General features: G+C 33.8%; 1 protein-coding gene across 2 annotated transcripts in view; it reads left to right on the top strand.

Annotated features, from left to right (window-relative positions):
* Positions 1 to 2,789: 2,789 nt before the first annotated feature.
* The window catches only part of exoc2 (exocyst complex component 2), a 36,278-nt gene continuing 14,228 nt past the window's right edge, over positions 2,790 to 24,839 (top strand). Inside the window, exons 1-18 of one of the 2 annotated variants that reach the window (XM_051139281.1) lie at positions 2,790 to 2,868; positions 5,002 to 5,130; positions 6,890 to 7,066; positions 7,492 to 7,618; positions 8,560 to 8,673; positions 8,763 to 8,887; positions 14,155 to 14,235; positions 14,859 to 15,004; positions 16,498 to 16,579; positions 16,697 to 16,799; positions 17,519 to 17,637; positions 19,424 to 19,528; positions 20,728 to 20,852; positions 20,947 to 21,015; positions 22,805 to 22,962; positions 23,986 to 24,107; positions 24,582 to 24,643; positions 24,741 to 24,821. In XM_051139281.1, coding sequence (XP_050995238.1) covers positions 5,013 to 5,130; positions 6,890 to 7,066; positions 7,492 to 7,618; positions 8,560 to 8,673; positions 8,763 to 8,887; positions 14,155 to 14,235; positions 14,859 to 15,004; positions 16,498 to 16,579; positions 16,697 to 16,799; positions 17,519 to 17,637; positions 19,424 to 19,528; positions 20,728 to 20,852; positions 20,947 to 21,015; positions 22,805 to 22,962; positions 23,986 to 24,107; positions 24,582 to 24,643; positions 24,741 to 24,821 — 1,914 coding nt within the window. In that variant the 5' untranslated portion in view covers positions 2,790 to 2,868; positions 5,002 to 5,012. The remainder of the gene's footprint in view (positions 2,869 to 5,001; positions 5,131 to 6,889; positions 7,067 to 7,491; positions 7,619 to 8,559; positions 8,674 to 8,762; positions 8,888 to 14,154; positions 14,236 to 14,858; positions 15,005 to 16,497; positions 16,580 to 16,696; positions 16,800 to 17,518; positions 17,638 to 19,423; positions 19,529 to 20,727; positions 20,853 to 20,946; positions 21,016 to 22,804; positions 22,963 to 23,985; positions 24,108 to 24,581; positions 24,644 to 24,740; positions 24,822 to 24,839) is intronic. The other variant, XM_051139282.1, reaches the window with a different exon arrangement.

The raw sequence follows: 24,839 nt of genomic DNA, 5'->3' as shown, positions 1-24,839 counted from the left end.
GATATTTCGCTGCCAGACAAATACAAACTGAATCATTTATATTTTATGCATTTTAAGAGAATATACACGTCTACTGAAAAGCAGTATTTTTTATGACTGTACGCAGATACACGCGTATTAGAATAATTGCTAAGCAATCTCTGCTTTTGTAGCGCCCCCAACTGGTCAAGTTTGGCACATGACGTTTCATGTAATACTTTTAAATGAAATAGATATTTCAGTTCTACTTTACATAGAACATTTTATTTCTAATTTTCCACTGTTACCCGGAAATGTCATTATGTGTACATGAGAATATGTGCCACTTTTAGTATCTTTTATTTTATTATTATTATTATTATTGTACTTAATTTGACTTATTAGCTATATATTTTAACTAAAACAATATTGACAAAAAAAGTGAAAATAAAATATTGCCTGATTAGTGGGTGTTAGCACAATGTCCATTAAACATAGGATAAAAGTTAATACACTACCAGCAATATTTTACTATTTAAAATAACTATTTTCTATTTTTATATTTAAAATGTAATTTATTCCTGTGATTTCAAAGCTGAATTTTTAGCACCATTACTCCAGTCACACGATCCTTCAGAAATCATTCTAATATTCTGATTTGCTGCTCAAAAAATTATTATTATTATGTTGAAAACAGCTGAATAGTATTTTTTCAGGTTTCTTTGATTAATAGAAATTTCAGAAGAACAGCATTTATCTGAAATAGAAATCTTTTGTAACATTATAAATGTCTTTATCGTCACTTTTAATCCATTTGAAGTATCCTTGCTAAATAAATGTATTAATTTCAATAATACTTTACTAATATTGATGATGATGATAATAATAATAATAATAAATGTTTGAATGATCTCTGAAGGATTATGTGACTGGAGTAATGATACTGAAAACTTATCTTTGATCACAAGAATAACTTACATTTTAAAATATATTAAAATAGAAAGCAGTTATTTTAAATAGTAAAAATATTTTACAATATTACTGCTTTTTCTGTATTTTGGATCAAATAAATGCAGGCTTGCAGGCTTGTCTCTCGCAATTGTATTCTATAATACAAAGTATTTGAATATTTACAAATGCAAATAAAAATACATTCATTAATATATACATTACAAATAACTAAAGGGAAATAGTAAACTGGAACCTGGAAGTCCTACAAAAATTCCCATTAAATTATTTTAAAACTGTTTTAGTGCTATAGGATCTTATCTTCTTATGTACAGTATCAGTGCAACCTGTTAAATTCATTGCACTATGCAGTTCATCAAGACGTCAAGAGCTCAAAATACTGTTATTACAGTAACAGTGCTCTGTGAGAGTAATGTTTAGGTGTGTGTGTGTGTGTGTGTGTGTGTGTATAGGAAGCCTATTCACAGTATTTCCTGTGCTGGCTCAGGACCCATGGGAACACACTGACGAACACATTCAAGCAGAACAATAATGTAGAGAAATTTCATTCTTCTGCCCCCATCATGTGTATACAGTGCCATCTGAGTGTAAAAGTGAATTTTAAAAACACTTTTTAACCATGAATCAGCACTAATTCATAACAAATAAATAAATAAATTCTCATTCTCTATTCATTCTGTATTATTTGTCTCTTCTACTCTTACTCTGTACCATAATGCTGGTGTTTGAGGTCAGAGTCTTATTGCTGTGTTGTGACCCATGGTGTAGTAATTGCCTCTCATATCAGGAATGTGGAACCATCAGCAGCAGCGGATAAGCTGAACAAACAAACAGTGGAGATCTTAAGTGAGTTATCTTATTTTACTAACATTTTCTCTGTTAATTAGCTGGATGGATCTTTGGCGGTGGCCCTCTTGAGAAAATAGCCAAGGATGCATGACGTGTTGAACATCCCCTGTGGTGCCGTCACACGCAACACAGCACGTTGAGGCTGCAAGAAAGTCAAATTGGATTTGATTCCTCAGATTAGTTCAGAATGATTGAAAAATTAACGTTCCCAAGAGCCCAAAAGGCCTTATCTGAGGGAAAGTATCTCTGCCGTGCACTATTTAAGCAGATAAGAGAGGGCATAATAGAGCTCGGCGCTTGGGTGGTCTGTGTTGTGTGGTGTTATGGTGCGGCGCTTTCCCAGAACAAGTGGAAGGTCCGCGATATACACTGTGAAAATGGTTCATAATCTACATGTGACCTCACAGGATGACTTTGATGTTAAACTTGACATACAGTTACTTAAATTGAGTGTTGCATAATAGCATGAAACTCAAAATAAAATCTGGAGCATTTATAGGCCTATTGTATGAAATAATTAATAACTTTATAAATGTGAAAATTCTTTGAATTTGAATCATTCAAGCAACTAGAAATGTCATGCTCATGCATATTTTAATGCATCTAATCTATCTTATTCACACAATTATTGAGCATATTATCATTTGTATATAAAATTAAGGTTTCATTTATATTTAATGACGATTTAGTTCAAAATAAAACAAAGAATGAGAAATCCTAAATTGATACTAAATACCTTAAATATGCAACGTTTCGGTCAGGAGACAATCTACCGAAACGTTGTATATTAAGGTTATTTATTTACCAAGCAAGTTCGAGTGTCGTGCAGGATTTTTCAGTCTTTTGTTGTGTTTTAAACTTTAATTCGACGCACATACAACAGATTTGGACGTAACTGCGGTACACTGTCATTTGTAGACATTAACACGTTTACAATAAAGCACAAATAGCACATACTTTAAAATAACATTGCATTGCACATGTCTTGTCATGTGATTCGTCATGTGGGCGGTGCCACAGCATCTAAACCGGAACTGTATTTCAAGAGGAAAGAAGCGCTGTATACACATTGTCTTCACTGCCTTTACGTCTGTAAGTAATCGCAATGTTTTATTGTACCTTGCTTTGCAGCTGATAAAGCAGGGTTTTGATTGTGTGGAAAAACTAGCGTCTCAATAAATTCGTTGTCGTCGGCTTGTCATTTCTGTCAGATTGTTTTTAGCATTAGCTAGTCAGCTATTGCCAGCTATTGCATCTGTCAGAGCTGGTGTTTATTATCATTTTTAGTTTGACGCCCTCACTATAATGTATGGAAATGAGTTTGTCATTATTATCTTCATGTTTGTAATTAAAACGGATAAACTGCTTGTTAACTCCGTCAGTTTATTACATAGTAATTACAAACTCATCACAGCTACAAAATTATAAACTCTTAATCCTTTTTCATGCATAATCATTTGAGCAAGGTAAGACTGTGTAAGTGAAATTTAACTTGACTGGAGCTTGAGAAGTAGATACGTTTATGTGCAATCAGTATAATTTGCATCATTTGGTTTGATTTCGTATCTACGACAGATCTAACATCTTGTTTTGTTTTGGGGTCTTGAAACAAAATGAGCATTCAGACATGTTCTGTTACTGCTTTTCTTCCGTCTCATCTTCAGTTCATCTTCTGTGTTTTTCATCATTGTCAGTGTTAAATAATAGCAGCAACTTAAAATGCAACCCAGGGCCCATCATGCTCAGCAAGAGCTCGGTTTTCTTTTGATGTCTTGTTATGGCTGATCATAATGTAAATTGAAATCAGATTATAGCTAAATTATTAATGATAGTTAATTATCCTCTTCTCGTGTTGATTATAGAATGCATGTTTTCTGTTTTTGCTATTTGTTGTTTACTGGCTATGAGATAAACTCTCTGCTGCTTCTATTTAATATGTCTTGTAAATACAAAATTGCAGCAATTAATACAATTCTTGCAGGTAAAATAAGATGATAATTATTTATATCAAGCCCAATATTTAGAATGTATACTGTTGTGTCTAAAAAAAAAAATTTAGGTAATAATTGTCTAAAAATTGTATGCAGTCAGCAATGTGATGCTCTCGTGTTAAATAGTTTGTTCAAGCTCCTGCTATTATGTCTTGAGTGTTAATTTCTCCTGCTGAGAAAGTGTGTGCTGTAGGTGGGAGGTCACTGTGTTTATAAAGGGGGCTGAGTGTTGATAGGACGGTGCTTAGTAATTTGTCTGGGACAAGCTCCTTAGTCCATAGAGACTTTCTGGTGTCAATCATCTAAGCAGTCAATCACTTCCAAATGTTGCCACATAGAAGAGAGAGTGAGTGTTATTTTACCGTTTTTGCTTCCATCAGATTTTGCTGTAGATTTTTTTTTTTTTTTTTTTTTTAAAAGTTTAAATATAATGATTTTAAAAGTTTGTTTAATGTGATTTGTTTTCTCCCCCACCCTTTGGTTTTCTTTCTTTTTTGTTGTTTCTTTTTGTTTTTGTTTTGTTAAAGAATTAAAAAAGCTACTTAATAGATTGTTTTTCCTCCATTTTCTTCCTCATTTATTTTCAAAAGTGTTCAAAAAAAACCTTGGCATTTTTGGGACGCTTTTGAATTTTGAAAACATGCTATATTTAATATGCATCATCTATGCATGAACTACATTTTAATGCACATCCAAAAATGGCATCCCCTTAAAAATTCTGCAGTGAATATACATGTCGGACACCCAGTTTATATTATTGCTAGACGCAGCGAGACGTCTTCTGAATCTGCACTGTGGACTCTGAGGTCTGCTGTAGAACTCAACCATCACCCTGTCCCCCTTTATCTCTCTCTCTGGCCCATGCCAGAGACCACACAGACACAGAAACACGCCCTCCCAGACCACACAGAAACAGCCATGGGGTCTTGCACGCAAACCGCCCTGGAGCTGTCAGTCTTGTGCTCCGTGTGGGTGTTTGTATATGAGAGCGAGCGTTTGTGACAGTGCAAAAGCCGCAGGAAAAAAATGCCTTGATTGCTGAACTACCAGTCATATTGTATATAGTGTAGTGTCTGCGTCACTCAGTGTGAGCCCGATGGGTAGATTTATTTGTTCATGTCTGTCTTTGAGTGCACTGAAAGTGCTGTATGTTTTAATGCGTCGCGTTCAGTAGTGATGAGAATGTCTACTTAGTCTAAATAAAACACTTAGTGTTTACCCATGTCTCATCTAGGTGTGTGAAGAATGTCTCGTCCACGCCAGCCTCCCTTGGTGACTGGCATCTCACCTAACGAGGGCGCGCCATGGACCAAAGTCACTATTCGAGGGGAGAACCTGGGAACTGGACCCAATGATCTCATAGGTAATAATCATGCACATAGCCATTGCGTTACAGATACACACCCTCCTTTTTGGCTTTCGGGTTTTTTTGTTTTTTTTTTAAGAAATGAAAAATATTTTTATTCAGCAAGGGTGTATTAAATTGATCATAAGTGATAGTCAAGACATGTTATAAACAACTCTATTTTTAATATAAAAGTTGTTATTTTGAGCTTTCTATTTATTATTAAATCCTAAAAAAATATTTCATGGTTTTGAATAGTAAGCAGCACAATTGTTTTCAACAGTATTATTAATAAGTAATAATAAGTAAGTGATAATAAATAGTAATTTTTAACCCTGTGACCACAAAACACCTTAAAAAACATTAAGAAACATTATCAACCTCAAACATCTGAACACTTTTCTGATTTTCACATTTTCTTCTAATTGAGCAAAATGCTAATAAAGCAAAAATACAAGCATGCAACTGTTAAAATAAATACATGAAATACGTGAATACATTAAAATGAATTCTTCATACAGAAATGATCAGTCTATGAAATTTGAGGAAAAATAAATAAATCAGTTCTTGGCATAGTTTAAATAGATGCTTCACACGAGTTTTCAACTCATATCTGTAAAACAAGAGGAGAAACTAAAAGCTGAAGTAATAATTTGTTCATATAAGCAAATATGTATTTTTTATTGTTAGTTACACTACCAATCAAAAGTTGAGTTTTTTTTAAAGAAGTTTCTTCTACTCACCAAGCCTGCATTTATCTGATTCAGAGTATAGCAAAAAAGTACAATTTTGAAATATTTTTACAATTTAAAATAACTATAATAATAATTTCCTATTTAAATATTTTTAAAAATATATTTTATTCCTGCGATTTCAAAGCTAAATTTACAGCATTTTTTTTAAATTATCATCAATGTATAAAGAAGTTTTTCAAGATTTTTTGATGAATAGAAAGTTCCAAAGATCAGCATTTACTGTATCTGAAATAAAAAAGCTTTTGTAACATTATACACTATATTATTCAAAAGCCTGGAGTCAGTATAATTTGATTATTATTATTTTGTCTTTGTTAAAGAAATTATAGAAATTAATTAATTTAGCAAGGTTATTAATTTATTTAGCAAGCTTGCTTTAAATTGATCAGAAGTGATGATAAATACATTTGTTGCAGAAGATTTCTTTTTCAGATAAATTCTGTTCTTCTAAACTTTCTATTCATCAAGAAACCTGACAAAATTCTATTCAGATGTTTTTAACATTATAATAATAATAAATGTTTTTTGAGCAGCAAATCAGAATATTAGAATGATTTCTGAAGGATCATGTGACTGGAGTAATGATGCTAAAAAATCAGCTTCGAAATCACAGGAATAAATTGCTTTTTAAAATATATTAAAATAGAATACAGTTATTTTAAATAGTAAAAATATTGAAAAAATTTGACTTTTTCTGTACTTGGATCAAATAAAGCTCAGACTTGGTGAGCAGAAAACACTTATTTAAAAAAACATTAAAAATCTTACTGTTCAAAAACTTTTGACTGGTAGTGTATATTAAATTAGTGCATTTTTTTGTAATTAAGCAGCAGCCAAAAAAACAACAACACACACACACACACAGTACAGTCTGATGTTCATAAACCTGATCCAAAATATTATAATTTAGAATCTAATTAAAATACGTTTGGTTTTTAAGGAGCCTGGATGGTAACATCAAATTAGATCAGCATGCTGGTTGACTTATTTTCTCTTGGTATTTGTCTGTCTCTGTCCTTCAGGTCTGTCTATTTGTGGTCATAACTGTTTGCTGACAGCAGAATGGATGTCTGCTAGTAAGATAGTGTGTCGAGTGGGTCCTGCTAAAGATGACAAGGGTGAGATCATCGTCACCACTAAGAGCGGAGGCAGAGGGACATCCACAGTCTCCTTCAAACTCCTCAAACCTGAGAGGATCGGTGAGATGCACTCACAGTGACCTCAAACTCACATATACACAATCTGTGAGTGTGTTTACAGTGCTCAGTCTTACACCAATTATGCTTAACCATGACAACCTGTAAAGTCATGTAAACACCTTAAATTCTCTTTTCATTTGCGGAAAAGTCTGCTTAATCAAAAAACAATTAGCACACCTGGTTTTATCCCAACTGACGTCAATTTATGTTTGATGTCAAATAAAAAAATCCTGATAATTTTTGATCCCATGTTTTTTGTGTTGTCAGCATGTGCATGTAAACACACTCAGTGCCCGTTATAGGCGAAATCACAATTTTAGTTTGATTGATTACACACTCTTCAAATGTACACATACGCTCTTTGAAGACGGCAATGGATTTTAAGCATTCAACCACTGAGTATGTGCATGTTTTTTTGTGTTTAGGCATTCTGGATCAGTCTGCGGTCTGGGTTGATGAGTTGAATTACTATGACATGAGGACCGATCGCAACAAAGGGATCTCTCCTCTCTCGTTGAGGCCGGCCAACCCTTTGGGCATTGAAATAGACAAGTAAAAAAAACATTCACAATTGAGTTTCTGTTGTCCTCTTATGAACTTGCAAAGTAGTACATTTACACCTACATCGAAGCACATGCATTGCTGTACTCAACTTACGCACATATGTGGTTCATTTCTGACTGCCTGATTAAAACGCACACTCACATAGACCAAAACAAATGCATTTCCTCACACACTTCACCCAAAAAGCACTGCCCTGTGTTTATAGAAGTGGACTGCTGTGTTTATAAGGAAGGAGGTTCAGCAGAAAGTAGAAACAGCCCATTGTGTGTATGTCTTCTACCTGGGTGATGTCATTGGTACACCATTTCCTTGAATAGGAAGTGAAACTCTTCCTTTCCCTGACCTCTGCAGGACCGTTTACTGATTTATATCTATACATTTAGTAAGATGAGATACACTACAGTTCAAAAGTTTGGGGTGGATAAGATTTTATGTTTTTTTTTAAGTTATCTTATGCCCATCAAGCATTTATTTGATCAAAAATACCGTAAAAACAGTCATTCGTGAAATATTACTACAATTTAAAATAACATTTAATATATTTTAAAACGTAATTTATTCCTGTGTTAGCAAAGCTGAATTTTCAGCAGCCATTACTCCAGTCTTCAGTATCACATTAGCCTTCTGAAATCATTCTAATATGCTGATTTTTGTATTTCTTTCAAAAAATAAATCTTATTGTACCCAAACTTTTCGGCGGTATATGAGTCATGTGTATTTCATCAGTCTGTTCTGTGACACATCAAAAGACACAGTGGGTTGGCTTATGCAGCGCTGTTTATATGCGGACAGATCTGGTTTGTACCCCGTCTGGTTTCCTCTATGGTCTGTAGTGTGGTAGAGCAGATGGTTTATGATCTGTGGTATTTTCATTATAGGTTTTTATAGATCAGCTGTCTGTGTATATAACCCTGTCTTTTGTTTTTCAGAGGGAAAGTTCCTCTGAAGGATCTGGAGAACATGTTCCCTTGTATGAGTGGAGACTTCACTAGCGAGAATTTCTCTGCCACCTGGTATCTTATCGAGAACCATTCTTCAACCAGGTCAGTCTATATACCATGTGTCTATCCATGTGTTAACCTGCAAAAATAGATTTGTGTGTGATGTGGTGTTATGTTTGTTGCTTTTGTAGCTTTGAGCAACTGCGTGTGGCAGTGGGAAATCTTAAGAAACAGGCCAGTAAGAAGAATGAGGGCAGTCTGGCCTATGTGAAAGGAGGTCTCAGCACTTTCTTTGAGGCTCAGGATGCTCTTGCAGGTACATGTGTTTGGTGTGTACATTTAAAAAACATTTAAAGTAGTAGTTCACTTCCACAACAAAAATTTACAGATAATGTGTTCACCCCATTGTCATCCAAGATGTTCATGGCTTTCTTTCTTCAGTTGTAAAGAAATTATGTTTTTTGCGAAAACATTTCAAGGGTTTATCTCCATATAGTGGACTGCTATGGTGCCCTTGAGTTTGAACATCCAAAATGCAGTTTCAAGGCAGCTTCAAAGGGCTCTAAACAATCCCAGCCGTGGAATGAGGGTCTTATCTAGCGAAACGATCTGTCATTTTCTAAAAAAAAAATTAACATTTATATACTATTTTACCTCAAATGCTCTTCTTGTCTAGCTCTGTGATGCGCATGCTCTGTGTAATCCGGGTCAAGACAGTGTGGGTAAGTCGAAAAACTCCCATCTCATTTTCTTTTCCAACTTTAAAACTTCCTGCATCGCTATTTTCCCTTTTTTTTGTAAAGGGTGTTTGACCTACTTTGCACGTTCACTTTGTAAACACTGAGTCGGTACTCATGTGCATGGCAGAGCTAGACAAGATGAGCATTTGAGGTTAAAAAAAAATATAGAAATTGTAATTTCTTCATGACTGAAGAAAGAAAGGCATGAGCATCTTGGATGACAATGGGGTGAGTACATTATCTGTTATTTTTTTGTTCTGGAAGTGAACTACTCCTTTAAAAACTACAAAACATAAGTAAAGACTAGGGATGTAACGTATGAAAATTTCTGATCACGATTATAGTAACAAAAATGATCACGGTTATCAGTATTATCACAGTATTGTTAAAATGTACTGAAAATGTTCAAAATATACTGATGCATAAATCACTTCACCAAGTTTTATATTTAAAATCAACAAACAATAAATAAAATTACTTTTTTATTTGCATAATAACTAAAACAACAACAGTAGCCTACCAATGATATCCGGATTTTAAATGATAACATGACTGACAACAGTTTAACTAATAGCATATTTCTATTATCGAATGTAACTTTTTAAATAAAGCTATGAAAAAGTTTCATAAAAGACAAACCTCACATTTCAGGCTTTAAATAAAGAAAAATAATAATAGATTTAATAAATTATTATATGTATTTTGTCTGTTTTATAAATAATCTAGATAACTGGTCTGACTTGTTTAAATGTGTAGAATCCACTTAAGATTGTTTCAGAATTTATGCTACAGCAGGGCATGCAAATTCGGTCTGTTTATTGGCCAGACAAAAACTGCACACAAGCTGAATGTAAATGCAAGTCTCTGTAAATCCACTGTATGATACTAGATGGCGCTTATGGAACAGCTGAATTACTGCTGTTTCCATGAACTCCGCGGATAAAGCAGCATTGCATCATGAACACTACTTTAGATATTACATGGAGCGAAGATGAAAACAAAATGCCATCAAATTTTTTCTGAAGACAGTCAGAACCTTCAAAGGTATATTCTTATAATTAATTAATTCATATATTCATTATAATTCCCGATATATATTTCTGTCTGTGGGTGCCCAACCCACAATTGCGAAGTGAAACGTACACTGCAAATACATTAGTTACCACACGTTCTTTCTTTGAGGGTTGCGCTTCACTAAATGAAATTATTTAATAAATACCTGTTTACAACAAGCACTTGTTCGCGAGCGCACAGGACAATGTTTGAGGGCGCACACTGAATATCTGAGGGAGCGCAAGTCATGATCACTACATTTATGGGAGAGGAAGCCCGCTGGAAGCCGAGAGGATTCCTGCTGCCACCCTCTCATAACGCACTCTTGACATTTACCATTAAAATAACGCCAAAACGACTTCAAATTATCTATGAAAACGAGAATAAAGTCGTAAAAGTTGCAATGCATTTCTTATTGCTTAAAATGAATGGAGGCTGTCTTGTGTTTTTCCGTGGGTGCTCGATTATTTATGTGAGGATTTGCGCCTATGCCCTTAGCACTCTTTTAAAACATCCACCGTCTTTCCACACAAAATATAACTGCTCTGCATGTTGTGCGCAAATGAGACTGTTATTTAAAACTGTGCTTTATGCTGTACAGTATTTGTTTATCGTCAGTTGTTAAAATCGCAGTAATCAAATACGGTTTTAATGATAATTAAAATCCGAAACGGTAATACCACGGTAATAATAACCGTAGGGAATTTTATCATGATTTATCGTCAAACCGGTAATCATTACACCCCTAAAGACAACATAAAATAGCATTCTTGCATTTAACCAATGGAAACAGAAGCATTTTTTTAAGGAAACCAAAAAGTGTGTGGGAATTAATATAGGGTGGAACTGGACTGTGTCCATGAGGAATTTGTTGCCTTTAGGACATGATTGTGTTAAAATTACTCATCGTGTAAATACAATGTTGTAATGACCATTGGGAAGCATAGGATTTCTTTTATGCCTCGGCTTTTGAGTCGATTTGAATTAAAGGCTAGAAACAAATTGGAATTGAGTATAATAAGTTTTATTTATGAATACTGATTGTACAGTTTAGCTTTGTAGGCTTTTTGGATGCATTCTTTTGACTTCTAGTGAAGAATTATTAAGCTTGCCAGAAAACTTTGTGAGACCAAAACGTCTGTTTTTTGGGCTCTCTTAGATAGAAATAGTTCATGATTGTTGTACATTTTTTTCCACAAAATGTATTATTGAGCAAAGTTGTTTGGACGTGTCAGTTGTATTGCGGTCTATGCAGGGTCAGAAAGCTCTCGGATTTCATGAGAAATATCTTAATTTGAGTTCCGAAGATAAACAAAGGTCTTGCAGATTTGGAATGACATGAGGGTGAATAATTATTGACAGAATTTTCATTTTTGGGCAAACTCTTCCTTTAATAAAGAAACCAAGGAACCAGTAAGTCGTCAAAAAAGTCTAAATCCAGGCACTTTTTACTTCATTGTCCACAGGTGTATGTGTCTACACACATTGCTCTCATCAGAGGTCAATATCACCCTGCAGGTTCTATTTTCAAAGTTGTCTGTGAGTGTAGGACTTGTCGCGGGTCACTTGTCTCGAGTCAAACAGACGAACTATTCTTAGCACTGCTTGTCCGGTGATTGACAGCCACGGGGACGGATAACAAGGCGTGGTTGTCATAATGTTTAGATGAGGTTGTAATAAGGTTGTCATTGTGCTGAGAGGAAACGAGAGAGCAGCAAACGGAAGCTGCGCTGATTCCCAGAGAAGACTCCCAAAACTTACCAGGCAGAAGTCAAAACATACCTCAGAGACAGAGGAAGCGTACCACACAGCATTCCGGACCCCGGGGGGAGCCGGAGGTTAGCCCTGACGTCATTGTGTACAGAAGTCTCCAAAATCCAGATGTGAAGAGAGAATATAGACTTCATTGATTTTTTTTTTTTTTTTTTTGAAGTTTTATCTTCCAATATAAAGGCGTTCTATATTTTATATGCTCGTTCAACAGGCTCGTGGTTTCAGAGCAGTTCGCAATCAGTGGATACCGCACATTTATGCTAAGTGATTGTATATGGTCTACTGTTGATGAATTATGACAGTGTTTACATTGCGAGGTTTATATTGTAAAACGTTGTAGGTGGTTGTAAAAGTTCATATTTTATTTGCAGGTTGGAGAAGTAATGCATAGACAATTCAAAATAAGAATAGATAAACTCCTGCATTATTCACAAAATCTTTATTATTGTTATCATTAGTATTTTGGTTGCACCACCACTTAATTCGACATAAACTCTTGTAGCTTCTCTTTGGACCACCTTGTTACAGTATGGAAAGACTAAGAACATTATTTAGGACGTTCAGAAAATCGATTTCTTGGTAATGCGTTATTTTCATATCAGCAAAATCTATTATTGGTTGACCTCAAATTCATATGTATTGTTATATTAGTAGTAAACGAACCAATTTCAATACATATGCACATATTGGAATAAAACTTGTCATATTTTAATCTCGCAGTTACCCTGTTTTGCTGATATAATTAGTATTAAGTCTTCATTGGATGTGCACAGCCTGTTTAATCAAGCAAAAATTGAAATACATGATTTATTTTGACGTTTTTTTGTATGGTTAGACATACAATATGAATTTTATTTGTGCAGATCTAAAAAAGGTCTTAAAGTCATAAATTTGGTTTCAAAAACTGCATATGCCATATGTTTGTTAAGACAGTGTAATATACACTGCTATTCAAAAGTTTGGAATCAGAAAGATTTTTAATGCTTTTTTTAAAGAAGTTTTTTCTGCTCATCAAGTTTATTTTGTTTATTTGATTAAAAATACAGAAAAAACAGTAATATTGTGAAATATTATTGCAATTTAAAATAGCAGTTTTCTGTTTTAATATACTTTAAAATTAATTTTTTTTTCCTGTGATGCAAAGCTGAATTTTCAGCATCATTACTCCAGTCTTCAAAGTCACATGATCCTTCAGAAATCATTCTAATATGCTGATTTATTATCAGTGTTGGAAACAGTTGTGCTGTTTCATTTTTTTTATTTTCTTTTGGAGCCTGTGATACTTTTTTAGGATTTTTTGATGAATAAAACATCAAAAAGAAAAGCATTTATTTAAAATAGAAATCTTTTGTAACAATATACACTACTGTTCAAAGTTTGGGGTTAGTGCATTTTTTCTCTTTTTCTTTGTAAGAAATAAATACTTTTATTCAGCAAGGATGTGTTAAATTGATAAAAAGTGATAGTAAAGATGTCGATTGTTAGAAAAGATGTCAATTTCTATTTTGAAGAAATGCTGTTCTTTTTAACTTTTTATTCATCAGAGAATCCTGGAAAAAATATAACAGGTTCCAAAAACAAAATAGTTTTCCAACTTTGATAATGAATCAGCATATTCAAATGATTTCTAAAGAATCATTTGACACTGTAGATTGGAGTAATGGCTGATTAAAAAATCAGCTTTGCATCACAGAAATGAGGAAAATTCAGCTTTGCATCACAGAAATAAATTAGATTTTAAAGTATATTAAAATAGAAAACCATTATTTTAATTTGCAAAAAATGTCAGAATATTACATTTTTTCCTGTATTTTTGATCAAATAAATCGAACTTTGATGAGCATAATTTTTTTTGTAATATTATTAATGTATTTACTGTCATTTTGATCAATTTGCATCCTTGTTGAATAAAAGTATTAATTTCTTTAAATAAAAATGACTGATTCCAGATTTTGAACAGTAGTGTAAACACTCTCAAAAATTTTATTTTTTACTCTTTCCCACTTTCGTTGTCTAGCTATCCATCAGAAGCTTGAATCAGACGGCACGGAGAAGGTGGAGGGCTCTATGACCCAGCGACTGGAGAAAGTCCTTAACAGTAAGACATAAAACCAAACACATGCTCAAAATCGCACACAATTACAAAAGCAGCTAAATTTAGCATTGCAGAGTTGCATATGCATTCTCTTTAGACCATCAAAGCCACACATTTCACACAGACCTCGACGTGTTTCTGTGAGTGCGTGTGTGCGCGTCTGTTCGAGACCACTCATATCCCAATCATATCTCCATGTCAATTCTCTCATGTGACGGTAGGTCAATAAACACGCTCGTTTCCTGCGGGCCGCACAAATAAACCAGTCACACACTGACATGCTTTCATCGCCAACCCCTCCTCTTCCTCCTCACCACCCATCTTTGCGAGTACATTTAGATGTATGTTCTTACCAAATCCACTTACTGTCTTTAACTCCCTCAGCCAATCACAAACAGACTCGATAGTGAAAAAAAGGCTGGTCAGACTTTTATAATGGTCAGGGGGCTGGTTCTTATTAAATCTGACCATAGGGAATCCAGAATAGCTCCGACCACCCAAGAAGAGGGAGCGTATGAGATCTTGAATTTATTTCAAACCAAGCGAGGATGATTAAACCGCTTTTTATCAGCTGTTGTCCTTCTACACCCTTTTCTCATCTCTTTCCATTTGCTCATTCCTCTCAGGAGCAAGTGAAACTGCTGACACTCTGTTTCAAGAAGTGTTGGGCAGAAAGGATAAGGCTGACTCCACACGCAACGCTCTCAATGTCCTCCAGCGATTCAAATTTCTGTTTAACCTGCCACTCAACATTGAACGCAACATCCAGAAGGTGGCAACCCATATGAATACACACGTTTTTTTGGCTAACGCTTTCACCTACACACTACTGTTCAACAGTTTGGGTTCAGGGATTTTATTTGGGATTGGGATTTTTTCTAAACTAGTATATTTATTTTACATTGTTGAAAAATAATTCACATAAATTAATTTCTATTTCTATTTATCAAAAAATCTATATATCACAGTTTCCACAGAAATATTAATCAGCACATCTGTTTTCAACGTTAAGAATAGTAGTAAGGAAAGGTTGTTTCTTGAATACCAAATTTAACATATTACAATGATTTCCGAAGGATCATTTGATACTGAAAACTAGAGTAATAGCTGCTGAAAGTAATAATAAATTACACTACCAATCAAAAGTTTTTGAACGGTAAGAGTTTTAATGTTTTTTAAAGAATTCGCTTCTGCTCACCAAGCCTGCATTTATTTGATCCAAAATACAGCAAAAGCAATAATTTTGTGAAATATTTTTTCAATTGCTTTCAATTTGAATATATTTTAAAATGTAATATATTCCTGTGATCAAAGCTAAATTTTTAACATCATTACTCCAGTCTTCAGTGTCACATGATCCTTCAGAAATCATTCTAATATGCTGATTTGCTGTTAAAGAAACATTTATTGTTATGATTATTATTATTATTATCAATATTTAAAACAGTAAATTTTTTAGGATTCTTTGATGAATAGAAAGATCCTAAGATCAGTATTTATCTGAAATAAAAAGCTTTTGTAACATTATACACTATACCCATTTAAAAGCTTGGAGTCAGTTTATTTTTTGAGGGGGAAAGAAATCAGAAATTAATACTTTCGTTTAGCAAAGATGCTTTAAATTGATCAAAAGTGTTGATAAAGAAATTTATAATGTTACAAAAGTTGTCTATTTCAGATAAATGCTGTTCTTCTAAACTTTCTATTCATTAGAGAAACCTGAAAAAATTCTTCTTCTGTTTTCAACATAATAAAAATAATGTTTTTTTTTAGCAGCAAATCAGCATATTAGAATGATTTCTGAAAGATCATATGACTGGAGTAATGATGCTAAAAATTTAAACACAGGAATAAATTACATTTTATAATGTATTCAAATAAAAAACTGTTATTTTAAATAGTACAAATATTCCAACATTTTACTGTTTTTGCTGTAGTTTGGATCAAATAGATGCAGGCTTGGTGAGCAAAAAAGACTTATAAACATTAAAAGTCGTACTTTTCAAAAACTTTTAAATGGTAGTGTAAATGTTAAAATATATACGAATAAAAAAGTGGTTATATATTGTAATAATATTATCAGTATTGAAAAATAATGAAAAATAAATTATGGAAAATAAAATGAAAAAAATGCAGCATATAAAACTTATTTTAAAACCACTGCAAATATTTACCGACCTCAAGCTTTTAAAAGGTAGTATACTAATTTTCTGATGTATAAAAATGATTTCTAAATGCTAAACTGACTGTATATTTTTCTTCCAGGGCGATTATGATGTTGTTATCAATGATTATGAGAAAGCCAAATCTCTGTTTGGAAACACAGAAGTCCCAGTCTTCAAAAAAGGTAATCTGATCTTTACTGATAATGACTGATAACACATGTTAATGTGACATGCATCTTCTTATATACTTTCACATTAGCTGTGTAAATGTTAAGAAAGATCTGCATGTGCGTTCGTAGTGTACTCAGAGGTGGAGACACGGATAGAAGCCCTGAGAAAACTGCTTTTGGATAAACTTCTGGAGACGCCTTCAACTCTACACGATCAGAAACGCTATATCAGGTGTGTAATAAGTGACTCGCAAAGAATAATTCCAATTGTGTTTCTAAGAGAACCGAAACCCACGTGACAGAAGAATATAAGTGAAGACCATGGTGTTCACATTAATCATCACTTGTGACAGGGGTTTTCATGCTTTTTGATGCCAGGGACCCTCAAATATGGAAAAAAACAAAAGTAAAAAGACGCATACTGTGTGAGAAAGTCAACTCAAAAAATGCTTATTTTAATTTATAAATATAGAATTTATTATAACATACCCACTGTTGTTCAAATGTTTTGCTTGTTGATCAAAACATTTATACGGTAAAAACTGTAGTATTGAGAAACATTATTACAATTTAATTTTTTCTGTTGTTTTTAAATATGTTTTTAAATATAATTTATTCCTGTGGTGGCAAAGCTGAATTTTTAGCAGCATTACTCCAGTATTCATTGTCACATGATCCTTCAGAAATCATTCTAATATGCTGATCTGGAGCTTAAGAAGCTTTTCTTATTATTATCACTATTGAAAACATAATGCATCCTTTCTGAATAAAAGTATTAATTAAAAAAAAGTCCCCAAGCCTTTGATTGGTAGTGTAAATGTTTTATATTCAACTATTTATTTTACGTAATTACATTCCCTGCCTTACACGACCTGTCATTGCGAGAGGGGTTTAAGGGGGTCCTGACAAGGATGTAGTATGTTGATCTAATAATTCTCTCTCCTTACTCAGATATCTGTCGGACCTACATGCTCCGGGTGACCCGGCGTGGCAGTGTATAGTCGCTCAACACAAATGGATCCTGCAGCTGATGCAAAACTGTAAAGAAGATTTTATCAAAGAGCAGAAAGGTACACACACACAGATAGTTTGAAATAAATTGATGGTTCCTCTACGGCTCCGAAGAGTGAAAGCAGTGTGTGTGTTCTGCCCTGTGTGTGTGTGTTTAGATAGTGAGCAGCCCGTGTGTGGTCTGGTCATGACCCTATAGAGAACAGGAAGTCCACAGAGCTCTATAGTGTGGCAGAGCTAAGGGGGGGGTTTGCTGTAGAGAGAGACAGACATCGGGGAATACAAGAAGAGAGAGGAGCATAGATAAACACAGGAGATGATTGGACACCTGGATCAACACCAGCACTCATTTTTTATCAAAAGAAAGGGAGAGTAAACGTCCAAGTGGCTGTATGGCATACATCTTTATCTGTGAGAGAGAAACATGACATGTGTACACTATGTGGACGTATTGAGTGTTTCAGACTATATCAACAATTTAATCAAGACTGAGAAAGAGAAAAAAGAAAGATCTTTAGTGCCATCTTCTGTCAGAGAAGAGCTACTGCATAATGTTTACCAGTTTTTGTCTGGTAACCCAGTGGTTGTAGATTTCAATCTTACCACAGGGTGATTGTCCTATGATAGGTATTTTGAAAGTCACTTGTAAGCATTCGCCTTATGATTTGCATGCAAATCACAGAGGGGGGAAAAAAAGTGCAGAATCATCTAGACCAGTGTTTCCTCATAGGCAAGGCTCAAATATGCCTTCATCAACATAAGACCAGAAATGTTTCTTTTAATTCAAGCATGAATTATCACTCTTGACTGACTATCAGCCATGTGACGGGTTAACTGAAACCCTAATTTTTATAAACGTGATTCATTGTTAAAGGAGCAGTTTACTTCCAAAAGATAATTTACTCATCCCCTTGGCATCCAACATGTTCGGGTCTTTCTTTCTTTCTTTCTTTCTTTATTTCTTTCTGTCAAGAAATTTCTTGAGAAAAACAATTCAGGAATTATCTCCATATAGTGAACTTCAATGGTGCCCCCAAGTTTGAACTTCCAGAATGCAGTTTAAATGCAGCTTCAAAGGGCTCTAAATGATCCCAGCTAAGGAAGAAGTGTCTTATCTAGCAAAACGATCGGTCAATTCCGAAAAAAAAAAAGACAGTTTATATACTTTTTAACCTTAAATGCTCGTCTTGTCTAGGTCTGTGTGGACTGGGTTTTTTTCCAATTCAATATGGTCAATAAGGTTGGGGTGTGTCGAAAAACTGCCATCTCGTTTTCTTCCCCAACTTTAAAATTGTTCTGCATCGCTGCAGAAGTACCGACCCAGTGTTTACAAAGCGAATATGTAAAGAACATCAAACGCCCTTTACCGGTAAAATGGCTATGTAGGATGATTTTGGCTTTGAAGAAGAAAACGAGATGGGAGTTTTTCGACGTACGCTAACTGTATTGACCCGGATTACACAGACTACGCATACGCATCGCAGAGACGAGATAAGATGAGTATTTGAGGTTAAAACGTATATAAATTGTCAATTTCTTTTGAAAATGACCGATCGTTTTGCAAGATAAGACCCTTCTTCCTAGACTGGGATCGTTTAGAGCCCTTTAAAACTGCATTTTGGAAGTTCAGATTTTGGGGCACCATAGAAGTCCATTATATGGAGAGCAATTCTGGAATGTTTTCCTCAAGAAACATAATATCTTTACGACTGAGGAAGAAAGACACAAACGTCCTTGATGACAAGGTGTTGAGTAAATTATCTGTAAATTTTTGTTCTGGTAGCGAACTTCTCCTTTAATTGCCGACGCATGTAGATGAACATTCATTTTGTCTCTCTGTGTCAGTGGGTGGTGTCGGTTTAGAGATGGATCGGTCCTCGGCTCTGAACAGGATCAGCCTCTCAGCTCCGGTGAAGAGAGGAGGCAGCTTCCAGACACCTAAAGACGACTGTGAGTGCAAAAACAGAATGATTAACATACACTACACTGTTTGAAAGATTAAATCATTTCTGAAGGTTCCAGTGTTGCTGCTTTGTCATCAAATGTGTCAATCAAATTTTCTGTATATAATATTATAATAGGAAAGTTATTGTAATAATATTTTACAGTATAATCATTTTTACTGTTTTTATAGTAGTGCACACTGCCATTCAAAAGTTTGGAATCGGTACGATTTTTAGTGTTTTTTTAAAGAATTCTTTTATGCTCATCAAAGTTCCATTTATGTGATCAAAAAAGTTATATGAAATTTTAATGCAATTTTAAACAACAGATTTCTATTTGAATGTTTTTTTTAAATAATTTATTTCTGTGATGCAAAGCTGTGTTTTCATCAGCCATTACTCTTCAGTGTCACACAATATTTAATAAATCATTCTAATATGCTGATGAAATCATCAATAATCAATTTAATAATCAATGTTGAAAAAGAACAGCATTTATTTAAAATATAAATTTTAACAATATGTAGTCTTTACTATCACTTTTTTTCGATATAACGAAAGAAAGAAAGAAAGAAAGAAAGTACTTTGAATATTAGTGTATATTGTTACAAAAGATTTTTATCTTAAAAAGATTCTGCTCTTTTTAAGGTTTTTTATATTTATCAAAGAATCATAGAAATTAATCACAGGTGCCAACAAAATAATAACCAGCGTGGCTTTTTCGAACATTGATAATAAATCAGCATATTAGAATGATTTCTGAAGGATCATTGATGATGATGCTGAAAATTCAGCTTTGCATCATGAGAATTAATTCTATTTTAAAGTATATTAAAATAGAAAAACACTATTTTTAATGTCAATTATATTTCACAGTATTACTGTTTTTTCTGTATTTTTAATCTAATAAATCCAGCCTTGATGAGCAGAAAAAGCCTTCTTTAAAAAACATTGAAAATTTTACTGATCCCAAACTTTTAAATGGAAGTATCCATATATAAAATTATGGAAAATGTTCTGATTTGCTGTGATTTTTTGCTTAATTTCACTTTCAGTCAAAGTTCAAGTAAAAGCTGGTTCGATTTTTGAAACTGCACCAAGTTAAAATGATTTGTGAAACTCATAGAAAGCTCTTTGTCAGCTATTTTCATTTCAGAAGCAGAATGTTGCTGTCTTCGTAACATTATATCATACATATTTTCTCAGCATGGCACTATAAGAGCCCTCAACAGGTCAGGTTTGTGGAAAAGCTCTCAGACGTGGTCATCAGCCAGCTGCCCAACTTCTGGAAACTCTGGATCTCTTATGTCAACGGCAGCCTGTTCAGTGAGGTAGATACATGGACAGATAAACTCAATAGTGTTAGAAACAAGGGCTAGTATAATCATGTTTTAATTACAACACACATTTTGTTGTCTTGGACAGACAGGAGAAAAGTCTGGTCAAGTGGAGAAGTTAAAGAAGAATGCCCGGCAAAGACAAAATGACTTTAAGGTCAGTAAAGCGGCTGTAATGGTTTTGTTCTTGTACTCCGGAGATTAAAAGTATGAACATGAGCCACTAGGGATGAAGACTAGTGATGCATCAAAATTTCTGAAACTGAAAATATTTGGCCCAAAAAATCATTTTCGGTTTCATCTGAAACTGTTCAGAGGGACAAAATCATTGACTGAAACTATGTTTAATCTGTTTTTCTTTTTCTATAGCCCATTTTGACTGTGTCAGTGTCTGTTTTGTGCACGTAACTCATGAACACGTCGACTGTGTGGACGCTAGGGCTGGGTTGACAATATAAAAATAAATTTCTCATTTTGATAAACCAAGATTTGGAATAAGAATGAATTAACATCAGTTGGTATGTTGAAAGGAGCAATATATATACTTACTCAACCTGTTGTCTTGAAAACAAGTTTTTCTTATACAGTCACCAAGTATTTATGTTTCAATGACACCTTTAAGTAGAAACATAACTATATCATTACAAAGTTTATATAAAAATTACCTTTTGTGCAATTTAAATGTTTATATATAACTCTTATAGCTTTTGTTTGAGTGTTGATTATTAAATAAACTTGATTAATTGGTCATTCCTTGTATTCAGTGGACCTCATAACATTTAAAAAAATGCAACATTCATTTATTGTATGGTTATGATAGGGAGATGTAAAACATGTGAAACCTTAGGTGTATAAATTTAAGCAATTATGAGCCAAATTCAAGAAGAAGGAGGACCAAAAACGTCCACCCTGTTGGGGACAAATTAACAACAGTTTGAAAGATTTATGAATTAAATGTATGGACATTTTTTGTGAGGCATACAGATAATTACAATACTAATTTTATTTGAACTTGGTTTTGGTAATAAAGGTTAAATACACTATCTTCAACTTAAACATCAATTTCTGTCACAATCACTATGTAAACTAAATGTGTCCACCCTCTTAGGTTTTCTGCAAAAATGCTAACACAGAAGGTCTGTTGAATAAAGAATTGAATTTTTTTTTTTTTTTTTTTTAAATGCTACTTTTACAAATAAGTATTTAAGTATATCTACTTTTTTCATGTTCCCCTTAACAGGGTGGACATGTTGAAGTTGACAACATCAGATGGGAAAGATAAAATAATTAAAACAGACAATTAACAAGTCTCACATTCACATTCCCAAATTGTTTTGCCTCCAAGAAAATGTCAGGCGTTCGATATGATGTAATTTCCTTTTTTTTTTACTTTCATTTAAAGGGCCAGTAGTCAATTATTACAGGGTGGACAATATTTTGAGGGACAAACTTAAAATTTTTTTAAAAATATGAATATAATACTTGAGAAATTATATATACATTAGTGAAAAGCATTACTGATACACCAAAAAAAAAAAAAAAAAAAAAAAAAAATTAAATAAAATTAAATAAAATAATTAAATAAAATAAAAAAATCACTCATATTAAATGTTGAAATCATCATCAAAATGACAGGCACAGATCTGGGGACATAGGAAAAATGGTGATGTTAGATTATTTGGTTTAAAATGCTGTAGAATGTTTAGAATTATTTAAAAATAAAACTTAAATATGCTTAATAAGTTCAAAAGGTGTTATTTACTTCAGAGACAACTTTTAAAATGGATGTTGAAAATTTTAAGCCAATAATATCATGATCTTTACTGGGGACACAAAAGGCACCGAATCCCAGGAATGACCCAATTAATTGATTATTAAATGCAGTTTACTTTTTGGTAAGGGCTGTTTTAGTCCATAATGGGTTTGGTAAATTTGATTGCGTTTAGGGCATGATTGAGGAGGTGACTCGTCGTTTGGTGAAGTTGGTTCGAGGGGCTCTGTTACCCTCCTCGCTTACTGAGCAGCAGCTGAGACAGTATGGAGGCTGGGACACCAAAACCCCTCTCAGTGGAGCCTGGCTCACTCAGGTCATCCACACCGTCAGGTAAGTGACTGAGTTTGTAGAAGAAATGTAGGAATTAGTAAGGTCAAAATGAAATTCACGGCTAAAAACAAATTTGCTATTTGCATACTCTTCTGTAGACTTAAAGGGATAGTTCATGGACCTTTCTCACATTTCTGGAATTTCTCGTAGCGGAAGTCATCATAGTTAGGTAAAATCTGAGAGCAGTGAATGGGGGAGTACCACAAATATATTTTTTGCCTTCCCATTTGCTCAAATAGCAAAAGAAAATGTACTCGATAGTGTTTTCACGACTTTCAATCAAGGGAAAAAAATTGAGCTAGACTGATAACGGCAGTCAGAAGAGAAAACAATGTCAAATTTACCGTCCCTCCAATAGACGCGGCATTAGAAACACTAGCTTTTTTGTAACTTGATGAAAAGGTGATAGAATACAAAGTATAGTGTTATAAATGTACATACATATTTAAAAAAAAAATCAAACTGTAAAAAACTTTAAGGGATTTATGATGATGATGACCGTTGAAACGCATCATCACAGGCTTGTGAAAAGGGTCCATTTACTTACCATCATGTCATTCCAGACCTGCACGGATTTCTTGCGTTTGTGAAACACAACAGAAAATATTTGGAGAAGTCTCTGTCTTTTTTTTTTTATATTACAGACATTCTTAAAACTGTATGTTTTTATATTGCACAAAGGAAGGTCAGTCATTAAGGGTTAAGGGTTGAGAAAATTATGGCACAGTTTTCATTTTTAGGTAAAAAAATCCCTTTAAGCAAGTTTGTTGTTTTCATCTGTTTCATGTAAACTTGAAATATAAGACTTTTTCATTTACATTTACACTAGATCCATATAAGCCAGGCTGCTGTTTTTAATGTCCCATATTCTAATAATTAATGTTAAATTACTGGTTTCTGTTGCCATTTTCAGCCTTTCGTTTTCTTTCAGCTGCAAAATTTTAGTACATCCTTAGTAGGAATGATTTATGTTTATCCTTTCCTTGTATTTTCATATAAAGCTCATTTAAATCTCTCTCTTAGGTTAAGTCATGAAGCTCTGTCAGCCTTAGAGATTCCTAATGACCTGCTGCAGGTGATTCAGGATTTACTGCAGGACCTGCGTGTGCACTGCCTGCTGACCACACTACAGCATACTGAAGAGGGTAAAACTACACATTCACTCGGCTTTTCTTAATATCTTGGTTTCAGTTCAAGCAAACAATAGCAAATAAGCTGAACTATATCTACAGAATATTTGCTTAAAATGCTTTGCAGATAAGATTAATGGTCAACATTGATCAAGATGGACTGGCTGATATATCATTCTGTCACTGATGTCGATTGCTCCAGATGAAAACAATAGGGGGAGCTATAGAGCTCTCAACTAAATGGATTTGCATTTGCAAGTTCAGTATAAACAGCTCATTTTATGTAAAATATTCAGTTAAATTCTACCATCTGTCACTAGGATTTAACTCTATATATATATTAGGATGTTTTATAGTTGTATTATTTCACTGTAAATTGTTTTAGTTATTTTAGCTAAGTACTGTTTCAAACGACTAGCTTTCCCAGTAAAAGTAGTTTCCTGAATGAGTATTCAATGTATTTGTTTATTGTTATTGATTATTGTTTAGACGTAAAGAGGCTTGCAGAAAAGGAAGACTGGGTTGTGGACAATGAAGGAATCACGTCACTGGTGCATGTTTTATACACTTATTATATTTTATGTAGTTTATTTCATTCTAAAAACGTAAAAATCAAAAACCTAAGCATAAATTGTGTGTCTGTTTCAGCCGGCCCAGTTTGAGCAGTGTATGGTTCAGATGCTGCAGTCTCTGAAGGAGCCCATGGAATGTAAACCTGGAGAGATCAATGTACAAATATTCACAAAA

This window comes from Labeo rohita, chromosome 20, assembly GCF_022985175.1.
Source record: "Labeo rohita strain BAU-BD-2019 chromosome 20, IGBB_LRoh.1.0, whole genome shotgun sequence".
NCBI classification, from domain to species: domain Eukaryota; kingdom Metazoa; phylum Chordata; class Actinopteri; order Cypriniformes; family Cyprinidae; genus Labeo; species Labeo rohita.
The sequence above is the reverse complement of the archived record's forward strand: the minus strand, read 5'-3'. Positions and strand labels throughout refer to the sequence as shown.